The sequence below is a fragment of the Pituophis catenifer genome, unplaced genomic scaffold (genome assembly GCF_029215685.1).
Source record: "Pituophis catenifer annectens isolate HBS135680 unplaced genomic scaffold, rPitCat1.0.hap2 SCAF_2, whole genome shotgun sequence".
NCBI classification, from domain to species: Eukaryota; Metazoa; Chordata; class Lepidosauria; order Squamata; family Colubridae; genus Pituophis; species Pituophis catenifer.
Genome location: NW_027256882.1, coordinates 279,160,625 through 279,176,152, shown reverse-complemented (window position 1 = coordinate 279,176,152; position 15,528 = coordinate 279,160,625). Strand labels below are relative to the sequence as shown.

At 36.7% G+C, this 15,528-nt stretch overlaps 1 protein-coding gene across 4 annotated transcripts in view; it reads left to right on the top strand.

Annotated features, from left to right (window-relative positions):
* NEDD4L (NEDD4 like E3 ubiquitin protein ligase) overlaps positions 1-15,528 on the top strand; it is a 143,964-nt gene that overhangs the window by 109,028 nt on the left and 19,408 nt on the right. For all 4 annotated transcript variants that reach the window (XM_070938922.1, XM_070938921.1, XM_070938920.1 and 1 more), the window contains 5 exons: positions 4,234-4,292; positions 5,248-5,313; positions 6,621-6,850; positions 9,877-9,998; positions 14,331-14,401. In XM_070938922.1, coding sequence (XP_070795023.1) covers positions 4,234-4,292; positions 5,248-5,313; positions 6,621-6,850; positions 9,877-9,998; positions 14,331-14,401 — 548 coding nt within the window. The remainder of the gene's footprint in view (positions 1-4,233; positions 4,293-5,247; positions 5,314-6,620; positions 6,851-9,876; positions 9,999-14,330; positions 14,402-15,528) is intronic.

The following is a 15,528-nucleotide window of genomic DNA, read 5'->3' as shown; positions in this document are numbered from 1 at the left end:
GCAAGGGGAACCTTTACCTTTACCTTAATGAAATTGTAAGAAAAAGTTAAGCTGCTGTAAATACAGTAAATGTATGTTAAAATAAATTACTCCAGTTTAACTCCTCAGGGTATTCCAAACCAAATAACCTCAACACATAAACAATCCCAGGAAAACAATGGCAGCAATTATGCATTAAGTCTTCGTAGCATTTTCTGTAATCCCCTCAGGGTAGGAGCATATCTGATGCTAACCATAGGATCAGGGCAGCAGTAGAACTTCTGCTGGCCTCAGCTTCCTCACTTCATAGAAATGAGGAATGATTAATAGCTTTTCTGAGAAGGGAAACAGTTTTTCGCAGCACTTCTATTCTGGTTGGAAAAGTTAGATGCCAAGCCAGATAGAACTTTATTCTATATTCTTTATTCTATATTCTTTATTCAAGAACTGGAGCAGATGGTTCTTTTGAGCTACTTGCTAATGAGACTTCACGTTGATAGGTTATCAGACTTTACCTTGTTAGGTTAGTACTGGGGATATAGGCTGAAGCCTAACTTTGGCATTGCAGGAGGAGGTTTGTGTTAAGTCTACAATAATAAATAATCAAGAGAAATCTAACACATTTTATTAAAAGCTTTCATGAGCTGCAGCCCCCTTCATTAAATCTTCATCACAGAATGGCTAACCCAGTGTTTCTCCATCTTGACAACTTTAAGATGTGTGGACTTCAACTCTCAGAATTCTCCAGACAGCACTTAAAAGTTGCCAAGGTTGAGAAACCCTAGTCTAGACTGATCCAGGATTTTAACTGAAATGAACCAGCAGGATGGAGGTGGGTGAGGTAAGGAAGGGAGACAAGTTGGTTATACAGTTGTAGGTTACAAATAATCATAACCCAACTGGAAAAACATCAGTCCTAAAAATTCCAAAACTGGTTGAGCTCATTTGAGCCGATCTGTGAAAGTGATGATACAACCATCATAAAATTAGGTCTTTTCAAAAAAAAAAAAAAACCTAAATAAGACTGTTTTTCTAAAACAGTAACTGTTTTAGAAAAGTGGGTTTTTAACAGCACTTAAGTTCAACTTGCATACATTAGACATTTTCAGGTGATCTCTGAAAGTCTGAACAAAACAATGAGTTTTGACACGTTGCAGTTGTGAATTGATAATGTCTGTGAACTGTCTCACACATATAACCTTTGAGGTAACTTTGGATTGTCACCATCACACAGCCCCAACCTACCATATGTGGTTGGTGTGATGTATTGCATACATTGCCTTAAACTCCCAAAGAACAGGCAGGATATAAATCTAGCAAAGAAATACCGTCACTTGCATACACTTGAAAATTTGAGAGAAATCTTAATTTACTTCACTTTTAAATCCCTAACAGTTGCAGTTGGGAAATTCATTTGTTAGGGCCAAAGTAAATGTGAATGACGGAAGTTTTTGCGGCTAACCATCATAACTGTCTCTTTTTTTAAAAAAAAAAATGGTTTTAAGCATTCCTGATTCTGTCATGCTCTCAAACAGCACTTCTTCTAAACCACTTTGCCAATTAGCAAAGTGGAATAGGGTGTCATCAATATGAATCATTCATAGTTTTCCTCAGATAAAAGTGTCCTCAGTTCACTCATCACTCTTGAACGAGTTTCTAGACTTTGCTAAGATGTTCAGCTGCCTTGAAAACTTTGAGGGGGGGGAATGTAGCCCAGTCATATAATGCAAGTTTACAGTAGTGCGACAGGTAGTCCTCGACTTATGACTGTAATTGAGCCTAAGATTTCAGTCATAAGTTGTTGCAGTCATAAGTTGAGATATCACATGGCCTCATCTGATTTTTTTTTTATTTTTTTTTTGGCATTGTTTGCAGTGGTCATTAAAGCAAATCTATTTTACCCAAGGGTGTTTTGGCTGGAAATCAGAAGTAAACACTGGAAATACTCAAAAAAAACCATTGAAACTTGCAGTCACTTTGACTGCAGAACACTGCAAAGGGCCGTAAAGATGAGCTTGTTACCAAGCACCAAAAATATGGTCACATGATCATAGGTTGTGTCAACCATTGTAACTTTTAAATTGGGGTCTATGTGGATTTTGCAGAGGATTCATCATAACTTCAAACGATTGTTAAGCAATCAAGTCATAAGTCAAGGACTACCTGTATTTTGTTTTGATTTATTTATCCATACATACAATTGATAGGCTCTCCAATTTCCAAGAATTCCTGATGGCTTACAGTTAATTTTTTTTTATTATTACAAAAGACAGAAAGAAATCATGAACATCCCTAAAACAACACATAATCAGAAAAACCAAAGTGTGTGGGGGGGGGCTCAATCATCACTTTGGAAAAGCCTGGGAAAATAGCCAGGTCCTTAATAGCTTCTTGAATGTCAATAATACGTTGTAATGTTGTGCTGTGCCTTTTCCTAGAAAAATGCACTTTGTATTTAGAAATCCATTTCAATCTCATGCCTTCCACAAAACCATGTGAGATATATATATATTTTTCCTTGTTTGTGGGGGCTGCCCAAAAACCTGTTTCCTAGGAAAAAAGATTGTACTAAGAAAATATACAATCTGTTTTATGAAATAAGAATTTTGAATTAGACTAGATAGAGAGTAAAATAAATGACAAGCAGACTGCACCGTAACCAAATTCTATTTAGCAAGAGGGCCCACATCCTCTTAACCTTTCTTGGTTGATTAGGAAACAATAACAATCCTTCCTTCCTTCCTTTCTTCCTTCCTTCCTTCCTTCCTCCCTCCCTCCCTCCCTCCCTCCCTCCCTCCCTCCCTCCCTCCCTGGAAGAAGCAATTGTGAGGATATTGTAAGGCAAACCCCTCTCCTCAGCCTTGTAGGCAGCAATGGTTAACGTGCAGAAGTTGCCTCAGGTATTAAATTATTTGCACAGGAGAAGAGTTTATTCTCCTGTTATAACACCTTATTAAAAAGTGTTCAACACAGAGTGGAAAAAAAGATATCAAAAAGTATAAAACAAACAAAATTGCTTCTGTTGTAACTAAGGAATGAAAAGTAGCAAAGTGTGTTTCCCAAACAATACAATTAGATCTTTCCAGAACACCAGCAATTAGAAATCAAACAACCAGGCTGGAGAGCATTTGGCAACTAACTTTGGAAAGCAGTTTTATATTAGTTGCCCAGAATTCCTGCGATTGCCCAATCTCATAATTTGAGTGAGGTTCCTCCCCATCATAACATGGACAGTAGCATCCATTGCTTTATATTTTACCATCTAAAAACACCCTGCTTTTTTAAAGAAATAACTGTTAGAGATTATTAGAGCATAGAGGGAGGGCTTTAAATGAATAACAAATTATTCAGGGAAATCTTTTTCCAGATTCTTACGTTGCTTCTTTATTGCACTCTTTAAATTCTTAACCTTGCTCATGCTCTCTGTAATAAAAATTTCAGAATAAAGACATTTTCCCTAATTGTAGGCAAATAAATATGCTGTAAAGGTATCTGGATGGAGGCCAGCTAGAATTAAGTGTGGAAAGAGAAGCAAAGGGAAACCAAAAAAGTGGAATCAACCCTTTAAGAAAAGGACTTAAAAGTTTCGTAAAGGATTTTGTAATACAAAAGGAGGGTTGGAATACTTAAATCAGGTTTCCTGAAACCAACACCAAGCCTTCCACCAGAGAGTAGAACTGCCATAACCACAAGTAAAATCCAATGCTGGTTAGGGATTGCAAATACATCACGTAATATATGTAATAAATCTATTGCAATCTTGCTGCATCCAGTGTACTCAAAAATATTTTCCCTTTAGTGGATCACATGAAAGCATTTGCCATCCAAATGCAAAATATGTTGAATTCAAACCATGCAGACTTCAAAATGTCCAAGTGCAGAGTTATTGCTCCACTTTGATAGAGGATTTTTCCCCTCCACTTTGGAAACATTGGAAGCGTCAGATAGCTGCTTCAAGCTCAGAACAGCTGGCTGAAATGGTTCAATTCAAAATACTTTGCCCGTTGTCAGAATGCAGTCTCTGCATTATAGAATAGTTTATACAGGTATCAGATGGCTAAATGAAACCCAAAGATAGTCGAATCCTTCTCGCTGTTCTTTAAAATGACATATTCACATATAAAGTCCTTTTTTTTCTTTGATAGTACCTGGCCATCTACTGTTGTTGTTTGGTTGTGCTTGTTTTTGTTTTAAAAAAATGGAATGCGAAAGGGGGAAAAAAAAGTGTTGCAATTTTTCTTGTTTAATTTTCAGATAATAAAATTACCCAGTGGGAAGATCCCAGGTTGCAGAATCCTGCTATTACAGGTCCAGTAAGTAGTGCATGGATTTGATTTGATTTTTTTGCAAAAACTGCTGTGATTAAGTAGTTTTCACTTGGAAAAAAAATGATCGATGTTTGTACCTGTACCCACCCTTACAGTGACACTAGTATCCCCCATGCTTCTCATCCAACATTTTAGCTCTTTAGATAGTTCTAAATGCTGAAAAAGAATCCCAAACAGTGAACTTAATTTTGCAGAGAGAATATAACCCATTCCAAATCATACAGAAGCTTCTTACTCATCTGCCTGTTGGGAGTCTGATAGACAGGGAACAGTCTTTTTGGAAGATGATTAAATTGAGGGCCACCTGTATTGAATGAATTGTTTTCCAACCTAAAAAGTGTTCATCCATGAATTTTAAACAAATCATAATTGATCATTGTACAGTTACCAAAGTAAATGGATATCCAAGCTGACTGCTATCTACCAGTGACAACATGGCCAAGGGCATGACTTTAAAAAGTTAAATTTATACCGCACACACTTGTTTTGTCCTGAGTTTGGGATGAAACCTCCTGATACAAACACACAAAAACTCCAACCATTTCTTGTTCTGCTGAAAGTTTAGCCCACCCAAGTTTTTTTTTTAAAACTGCATTGTTCTTTCTTAGCTAACTACCTAACCAGAACTATTCCAATATGTACTGAGACAATTAGGCAATGTAAAATGTGCTCCTGTAAAGCCAGGAAATCACAGAGCTCAATAGGTTAGTATATGTATCATAGGGACACACTGGCATCAGGTTTAATATGCACCAAGACAAATTCCTTGTGTGTCCAATCATACTTGGCCAATAAAAAATTATATTCTATTTTATTCTATTCTTTAAGGAAATAAAGGATTAAGGAAAAGAATAATTAGAGAGAAATGGATGATCCCAATATGGCTCTTTCACAATCATTTGATTCTTTACACTAACAGTACAATGTTCATGTCTTCCAGGCTGTTCCATATTCCAGAGAATTTAAACAAAAATATGACTACTTCAGGAAGAAGTTAAAGAAACCAGTAAGTAAATATTTATTTTGTGATAAAGTTGGTAGCCTTAATATAGGGAACGTAACCTTCCTTTTAATATATGTTGCTTTTTACAATACATTTTGTTATGGCGTTCTGCAATTGCAGAATTTTTCTGTATTTCCTCTTTTTTCTCTTTCAACTTCCATATTACGCTCCCAGATGTCCATTATTTCCATTTAATCTGTTCACAGGCTATCTTTTCTTTCCCTCTAAAGTAGAGTCCCACACAACCAAATCCAGACACATACTTGCCGCTGTTTTTTCCAGCCACTAAGGGTTCATCTTCATATTTTGTTCACTATAGCACAAAAATTATTTAATAACCATTTCTGAGGGCCTTGCTGTCATCCCCAACCCATTGCCAAGCCAGCAAACACCTGTCTTTAATTGTCCCAGGTGAGAAATGTTGCTTTCCTTCTTCTTCCATCACAAAAGTTCCCATGGACAGAAGACAATCTAAGGGACTTCAGGCATGAACCTGGAGGTGACACTGACCTACAGTTGCGTGAGCAAATCTGTTGTGGAAACACCCCCTCCCTGTTCAGTCACTGGACAGTCCGTCTCCATGGTCTTTTAGGTTTGGCCACAAGAGAGACTCATTGATTGGCCATGAGAAAGACCCTTGAGTGACAAACAGGGATGTATTTCATGAAATGTCTAGTTTGATGAAAAGAAGGACTAGGGGTGACATGATAGCAGTGTTCTGATATCTCAGGGGCTGCCACAAAGAAGAGGAAGTCAAGCTATTCTCCAAAGCACCTGAGGATAGAACAAGAAGCAATGGGTGGAAACTAATTAAGGAGAGAAGCAACTTAGAACTAAGGAGAAATTTCCTGACAGTTAGAACAATTAATCAGTGGAACCACTTGCCTCCAGAAGTTGTGAATGCTCCAACATTGGAAGTTTTTAAGAAGAGGTTGGATAACCATTTGTCTGAAGTGGTGTAGGGTTTCCTGCCTAAGCAGGGGGTTAGACTAGACGACCACCAAGGTCCCTTCCAACTCTGTTATTCTATTCTATTCTATTCTATTCTATTCTATTCTATTCTATTCTATTCTATTCTATTCTATTCTATTCTATTCTATTCTATTCTAAATATTTGCAGTTCAGCAGGACACATTGTCCGCCTAGAAGAAGTCTACGTGTTTTTAATTGAACCTGTGCAGATACTGCACTGTACTGAAAAGAAAAGAACAAGGTCTGGTCATACTCTTAGACAATTTATTCTACAAATAGCTGATATGGAAAATGCATTCAGACCAATCAACATATGGAATATTTTTTTTCCCCTGAAGGCTGATATACCAAACAGATTTGAGATGAAACTCCACAGAAATAATATTTTTGAAGAATCGTATAGAAGAATCATGTCAGTGAAGAGACCTGATGTATTAAAAGCCAGACTCTGGATAGAATTTGAATCAGAAAAAGGCCTTGACTACGGAGGAGTGGCCAGAGAATGGTTCTTCCTGTTGTCCAAGGAAATGTTTAACCCCTATTATGGCCTCTTTGAATATTCAGCAACGTAAGTATATTATTTCTGTATTTGTCTGTAAAATTTATTGGCTGTCCATTTTGCCGTAAGATAATTGATGAAATATTCCTACAGCTACACTAGATGAATTCAATTTATTTTGTTGTTTTTCTCTATTGTTTTCTGGTAGAAAGCTAACAACAACAGCTATACAACTTTAGAAGAGAAAGCCAAACTAGTAATACAAAAAACATTCTGTACATGGACTACAGATACCATAGTCCTTGACTTACAACCATTCATTTAGTGACCGTTCAAAGTTACAATGCCACTGAAAAAAGTGACTTATGGTCATTTTTCACACTTATAACCATTGCATCCCCATGGTCATGTGATGAAAATTTGGTTGCTTGGCAACTGGTTCATATTTAGGACGGTTGCTGTGTGCTGGGGTCATGTGATCACCTTTTTGTGACCACCTGACAAGCAAAATCAATGGAGAAGCCAGATTCACTTAACAACCATGTTAGCAACTGCAGTTATTCACTTAATAGCTATGGCAAGAAAGGTCGTAAAATGAGGCAAAACATCTGTCTCACTTAGCAACATAAATTTTGGGCTCTATTGTGGTTGTAAGTCGAGGATTAACTATACAATAAAAAGTACATGTCTTTAATTCTACTGAATGTTTTCCAGAACCTTCAGTGTGTAATTTTAACTGTGTATTTTTATAGTACATGCCATGTATATATTTCCCTCAGTGTGTTTATATTTAAAATCTTAATGTGTTTGCTCAACAGAAGAAGTAGCCTTTTGAACTTTGAACTGTGTTGTACTAAGGAATACTGATTTGGGCCAGTTGTCTCCAGCTGCTGCCTTTTGTTTGTTACTCGTGTATATTACCTAGTCTGGCATTAATTTGCAAGAACATTTTCTTTTGTGAAGAGATTTAATTAAGGACCAGCTGCTTTTGCTGGAATTTTGCAGTAACAAGCATCAAAGAGAGAACAAATTTGAAACAGCCCTTAATGATAGGAAACAAAAATTCCCTGAGTCAAGTGGCACTGCCAGTCAGGACACATTCCACTGTGCTCAAACCAAATATGTATTTATTCATTGTTTCAGTTTATCTTTCTCCTTTCTGCTCAACCAAATGTAAGATACTTAACAAGCTCAAGTAAAATTTGTCTGGTAATGAAAGAAGCAAGGAAAATAACAGAATTTCTAGTATCCCATTCCCCAATCCTGAATTAGAATAAATAAATAAAAAACACATAAATAAAATAATAACTTTATTGTCATTGTATGTGTATACACAGTATACCCATACACCCAAAGACCAGGTCCAACACACATAACAATCCTCAAACACATCCCCACCCACCACAAATTCCCCACACCTAAACCACCCAAACATCCAAACAAACAAAGACAGAAGTATAGAAAACGAATTCTAATCCAGATATTGCCAAGGACTACATACAAAACAACTCATTCCAGGAGCCTTCTTATCATGAAGAGTAAGAATGTTTAATAACATTCTTACCTAGGAAGAGGCCTGATTGAAAATAAATTTTACCTGCAGAAACACACTCCCTAATTCTTTACTGATTTGTCAATTGAAATATTTTTTTCAAGAATCAACGCAGAAATATGTTAGAATCCGGAGACATGCCATTGCGTACAATGAACTATTAATTAAATGTACTAGTTATACCAGTGGTGGAATTAAATTTTTTTTACTACCAGTTCTGTGGGTGTGGCTTGGTGGGCATGGTGTGGCTTGAGGGGAAGGATATTGCAAAATCTCCATTCCCACCCTTCTCTTGGGGGAAAGATATTGCAAAATCTCCATTCCCACCCCATTCTGGGGCCAGCCAGAGGTGGTATTTGCTGGTTCTCTGAACTACTCAAAATTTCCGCTACCATTCTCCAGAATCTGTCAGAATCTGCTGAATAGCACCCCTGAGTTATATGTTCAAATATATGCCCAGAGATACTGACAAACCTTCATAATCCCAACCCCATAATAGTTTACCTCATCCCAATCTCTTCCATTAAAGCTGTCTTCACCAACCTTTCCTTTCCTAGAAGTATTATTTCACCATTTAAACTCACTTTTCCTTGTTCTGCTTAGGCAATTAATAGGTTAGTCAAAAGATGAATTTATTTATGAAAGCAATTCTTGTCATGCAATTACATGTATTACATTGCTTTCATAGGAATTGAACATATTGAAAAACGTACCTGTCGATAGAGATTTTTAAAAAATGCTTTCCAGTTCTCAATACTGTACTGATTTTTTTTAACAGCCTGCTTAGGATGCAGAATATTAGAATAGAACTCTTGTTAAAGTATAGATGTTGCTGTACAGGTAGTCCCTGGGTTAAGAATGAAATCCATTCCTAATGAGCCACGGTGGCGCAGTGGTTAGAATGCAGTACTGCAGGCTACTTCTGCTGACTGCCAGCTACCTGCAATTTGGCAATTCAAATATCACCAGGCTCAAGGTTGAGTCAGCCTTCAATCCTTCCGAGGTGGGTAAAATGAGGACCCAAAATTGTTGGGGGCAATATGCTGACTCTGTAAACGGCTTAGAGAGGGGCTGTAAAGAACTGTAAAGCAGTATATAAGTCTTAAGTGCTATTGCTATTGTTTTTTATTTGTTGCAATTTGACTTGGTAGCTACAAAGACTTTGGTTTAAAAACCATTTTCAGTGCAGTTTCTCCATTGAGAACTAAAGACCAGAAAATCTAGAACCTGTGGCTTTTTGATGCAAAGGTCAAATATATTTAGCTATATAAAATATTCATCCTCAAATGAGGAAAACACTTTCTAAACCACTTTCTACACCTCAATGAAATCTGTTGATTAATCTTTAGTAGTCACAATACTCTTAAGTTTGTTCATGTCTGCTGGCCCTATTTAGAAGCAAGTAGGTTTCTGATATGTATCAAATACGTTACACCATTCAAGTAATGCTATTAAGGTATATTTGTGTAACTTGAGAGGAAAATGTGAATCAAATATCTAAGAAACTCATCCTTTCGTTTCTCTCTCTCTCTCTTTCAATAAGGGACAACTATACTCTTCAGATCAATCCTAATTCTGGACTTTGTAATGAAGACCATTTGTCTTATTTCACCTTTATTGGTCGTGTTGCTGGCCTGGCTGTATATCATGGAAAGCTTTTAGACGGTGAGTTGAATAAGGGAGCGTAACTATAAAAGAGAGTTTGGGCTTCAGAAGTAGAGTGCATTACGTAAGTAAAATCAGTGGTGAAATGTAAAATTTGTTACTACCAGTTCTGTGGGTGTGGCTTGGGGGTGGTAATGTGACTGAATGGGCATGGCCAACTTTTTTTTTTTTTAACTTTTAAAACCATTTTTTTCTACAACCTCTTCGGCCGAAGAGGTTGTAGAAAAAATGCTTTTAAAAGCCTCTGATGATCCCAGCTGAGCCGCGCGATCATCAGAGGCTTTTTTTTTTTTTTTACTTTTAAAAGCATTTTTTCTGCCAAAGAGGTTGTAGAAAAAATGCTTTTTAAAAAAAAAGCCTCTGATGATTGCGCGGCTCAGCTGGGCATGGGGGGGGGGGCAGGGATTTTTGCTACCGGTTCTCCGAACCACCCATCGCCATCGCTACCGGATCGGGCGATCCAGTCCGAACCGGGAGCATTTCACCCCTGAGTAAAATACTATAACTGATACAAATCATTCAGAAAATCTATGAGTACAAATATACACTGCTCAAAAAAATAAAGGAAACACAAGCAGAAGACATCCGAGATCTGAATGAATGAAATAGCCTTATTAAATACTTTGTTCTTTACATACAGTAGTTTATACACTGCTCAAACAACTAAAGGGAATACAAAACTACTGTTTGTAACAAACAAAGTATTTAATAAGGCTATTTCATTCATTCAGATCTCGAATGTCTTCTGCTTGTGTTCCCTTTATTTTTTTGAGTAGTATATTTTCCTTCCCATAAATGCCTTGAAAAACATTAAAATTGTTATGATGGAGCTATAAAAAGGCAGGAAAGAAATTCTCTTCCCATGTGCTCCTTTTAAATAATTTTCATTTATTTTTTCCTCATTGAGCGGAAGTTTTTTTTTTTTTCAATATTTTATATTTATCACCCATTTTTAAATAGCACTATATGCCTGTTTCTAATATTTATTATATTACAGTTCATTGCACAGTCAGCCAATGTTCAGACTGAACTTGGCATTTTTGTCCACCTATTGAGTCATTTATGGTTGTTCACAAAGTCAGCCAGATGTTTAGATTTAGCATTTTTATTCACCTGTTATTATTTGAGGATGTTAAAGGTATTATGATTAAATTTTCTTTACATAGCTAAAAATCAAATGCAGAAATATATAAAGAAAGAAAAACAAAAAAGGAAAATAGGAAGGAGGGAGGGAGAGAGAGACAAAGAAAAAGAAAGAAAGAAAAAGAAAGAAAGAAAGAAAGAAAGAAAGAAAGAAAGAAAGAAAGAAAGAAAGAAAGAAAGAAAGAAAAGGGAGGGGAGGGAGGAATGGAAAGGAAAGATAGATAGGTAGGTAGGTAGATAGAAGAAAAGGGAGGGAGGAATGGAAAGAAAGAGAAAGAAAGAGAGAGAGAGACAGAGAGAGAGAGACAGACAGAGAGACAGAGAGAGAAAGAAAAAGATTAAAGTAGCAACTCCCACACTTCTTTACAGCAAATCCTGCATAAAAAAACACATTATCTCTGTGCCCTCCTCAATGTTACATAATCCCTTCAGGCCCTTATTTGATCTTTTTTCATCCCCAAAACTAGAAATCATCATTTCACTTTTTTTCCATGTTTTAGCAAAAAGTCAATTCAAGGTTTTCAGACTTCTACAAAGTGTTCTTATTGTTTTGTCCTGACCAAACAGTTTAGCCGTCTCTTCTAATTCTGCCATCTTCACAATCAGTTCCTCCATTGTGAATATTAGAACATTTCTCCATCGTTGAGCATATAATCTTGCTGCCTTTACCCTATAGAAAGCCCATAAGTCTTTTTTGGTCATGAGTCCCAATAAAATGATTTCTGATGTCAATACTAATCTTCAAAGTTCTTTGTATTATCAAAGAATGTTTTTATATTTGTTTGCTTTTTTTCCCCCCCTTTCATTTTTTTCTTTTCACAAGTTCATTCATGTTTTTCACATTTCCTTCAGTGACGGGAAGTCCTTTTTATACACCTTAGGTAATTTCTCTGGTGTCGTTTATCAACGGTGCATTTTGCTATAAAAACCCATCTCTTAAATCATTACACAATGTATTGTAATGTAATGAATGTATTATTAGTATTGCACATACCTATGGTAAAATTTGAAAGAATGCCCTGCTGAAGATTTAAGAGAGTGGGGCAGGCTGTGTGGGAATGGCCAATCGTTGCAGATAAATTTCACCTAAGCCACAGAAGGATTTTACATCAAAACGAACACCTTCAATTCTGCTTCCAAAGTCACCAGCAATTAGGGTAGCTCTTTCAACACAGAAGATGGTCCTTGGTTGCAGCTGCAGGTTTTTTTTAGAAGAGTTTCAAGGGCTGTCCTCCCCCAGTACCTTATAAAGATGATAACCTGGGCTACATGGTGAACTAGATTTTTTTTTTCCTGTGTCTGCAGAAGTGTTTAAAATCTCTGGAAAAGGTAGCCAGATGTGCACCGCAGTATAATCTTTCTGTGTCTTCTTCCTAATGAAAAATAGTCTTTTGAGATTGGTTGGAATAAGTTGCAGATCGCTACCAAGCTGTTCAGTCAGTTTCCTAAAGCTACACAATTAAGAAAGGATTTGGGTTCCAACCTTCTGTATTTTTTGGAGTATAAGACGCTCTGGACTATAAGACGTACCTACCTTTTTTGGGGGAGGAAAACAAGAAAAAAAAAATCTGCCTCTGCCTACCAGCAATTTGCCTCCTTGCAGCAAACAGCCAGTTTCATTTTCATTTTCAGCACAGCCTGAATAGCACAAGAAAAAAAAATCTGTCTCTGCCTCCCAGCAATTTGCCTCCTTGCAGCAAACATCCCGTTTCAATTTCAGCTTCAGCACAGCCTGATTAGCACAAGCAGCTGATTTTTCCATTGGATTGGTCTCCCGAAAATCAGCTGTTTCAGGCTGCAGGGATTGCCATAACCTATTGCCATCTCCGCACGCCCCATTTTCCGGGGGCCGGTGGATGGGCGGGGCTACATTCGGTGTATAAGACGCACCCAAATTTTCACCCTATTTTATCGGGGGGGGGAAAGTGTGTCTTATACTTCGAAAAATACAGTAGTTCTTTAGTTCTTGTATCACATAGCTATATAAATATGTTCTCTACTTTTATTTTTTTGTTATTCTATTTATATAGCCTACCCAGTCCCACCCCTTCTCTAGTACATGAATCAAATAATACCTTGGGTATAGTATTGGGATTTTCCAGATAGGCAAAGACACTTGATAGTTGATTAGTATCTTCAAGCTAAATTACCAAAGTCATATAAAGAAACAGTATAATTTTGTGCTCTGGAAAACTTGAGAATCATTAAGCTTGTTCTCAGAAAAGTATTCACACTGAATACATTTGTGTAGCACTAAACCAACATCATTTATCTTTTTCAGGACCTAGCTACCCTGTGGATAGCGAAAACTTACAGTTTGTTCGTTCTTCCCCGCAGCCATATTTGCGGGAGAAAGATTGTCATAATTTTCTGCCCACAGCTAACAGTGGCCTCAAAGAGATAAATTCTAACCATTCTTCCTTACAATGAAGAAAAACATTCAGTTGAAATAATTACCAATGCATCTTTTAAATTTGGATTATCCGTAGCAAGGATAGTTTCCCTTTTTTTTTAAACTGTTTTCATCTTCTCTGTTGCTACACATCCACAAACACATATTTCTTAATAAATATTTTATATCCCCAAACTCAGACAAATGTAACCTTTTTTTCCTCACTTGGTTCCTATTAGAAATTGTTCGTTTCTTTCTGGATTTTCAAGAAATGTAACTCTGTGGATGTTTTCTAACACATACCTCAGGTTAATCAGCTGATAGATTAAGAACTAGGTCCACAATTCATTTTTTTAAGGCCAAATGTTGTAGATCAGGGGTGTCACACTCGATTTCATTGAGGGCCACATCAGGGGGACTTGGGTGGGCATGGCCAGGGTGGGTGCGGCCAGCTCAACATCACTCGTGTCGGAGCGCCTGTGGCGGCCCGAGCGCTCTACCAGTGAAAATGGGCTCTCGAGCTCCATTTCGGCTGTGACAGCCTCCTGCAACCCTCTGCCAGTGAAAATGGAGCTAGGGAGGGCCGCCTGTGGCCCTCTCAAGCTCCGTTTTCGCTGGCAGAGGCACTGCGGGCCAGTCATTTTCTGTTTCCAGGGCGGCCTAAGGGCCTGATCTAAGCACCCTGCGGGCTGGATCCAACCTCTGGGCCTTGAGTTTGACACCCCTGTTGTAGATGGTAAAGTGTTCATTTATAAGAGAGAGCCATTTTTAATTAATTTTTGTTCCTTTGTACATAGGTTTCTTCATTAGGCCCTTTTATAAGATGATGCTGGGAAAACCAATAACCCTAAAAGACATGGAGTCTGTGGTGAGTAAACACTGGAAACCCTATTAACATTTTCAATTATGTGTATTACTTCTTCTCTGGAGAATTTTTTTTTTAATGTCACTATTCCCAGGAAGCTCCAAAGTTGTTGTTTTTTTTATTTTTAAACAAAACAAAACATAAATCCATCATCCATTACAATTGCAAACAGTGTGTCCATCGATTACAAGTCTTTTGTGTTTCATTCCCATATTCAAAATTTAATAATTATCTAATTTCTCATATGTCAAACAAATAAATATCCTCATTTATCCTTTATTTAACTATGGCTTTATCACTTCATAAAAATTATTTTCAAATATTATATTTATAACATTCATTTCATGTTTCATATTTCATTTCCATGTTTTATTATCTAGCCATTGATAAAATAAATCCCATATCTTATAATATTGTTTATTTTCTTGTTCTCTAATTTCAAATGTCAATTTACTCATTTCAGCACATTCCATGATTTTCTTGATAACTTCATCTTGCGTTGGTATTTTCTCATTTTTCCAGTTTTTAGCAAACACAATTCTCGCCGCTGTTAAAATATTCACAATCAAATATCTCAATTCTCTATTGTATATTTCTGGCATAATCCCTAATAAAAAAAATCTCTGGTTTAAAGTCTATGTGTTTTTTTGTCATTTTTTCCAACCATGTGTGGATTTTAGTCCAGTATCTTTTAGCTTCTACACATGTCCACCACATATGGTAATATGAGCCCAGTGTCTGATGACATTTCCAACACTTTTCGGATTTGTTCTTGAACATTCTGGCTATTCTCATCAGGGATAGATGCCACCTGTAAAATATCTTATACAAATTTTCCTTATATGCTGTTGACATTGTCATTTTATAATTTTGCATCCACAAATTTTGCCATTTCTTTAAATCAATTCCATAACCAAAATTTTTCCCCCATGCAATCATTGTTTCTTTAACTTGTTCTTCTTCCAATTTTACCTCTAATAAGTAACCATACAATTTTTTAATTACATAGTCATCAGAACCTGTTAAAATTTTATCTAGCTTAGTCAAATTATTATAAAAACCTTCTGTATTACAATCTTTATCATATCTAGAATGTATTTGCATATAAGAAAACCAGTTCATCTTTAAAC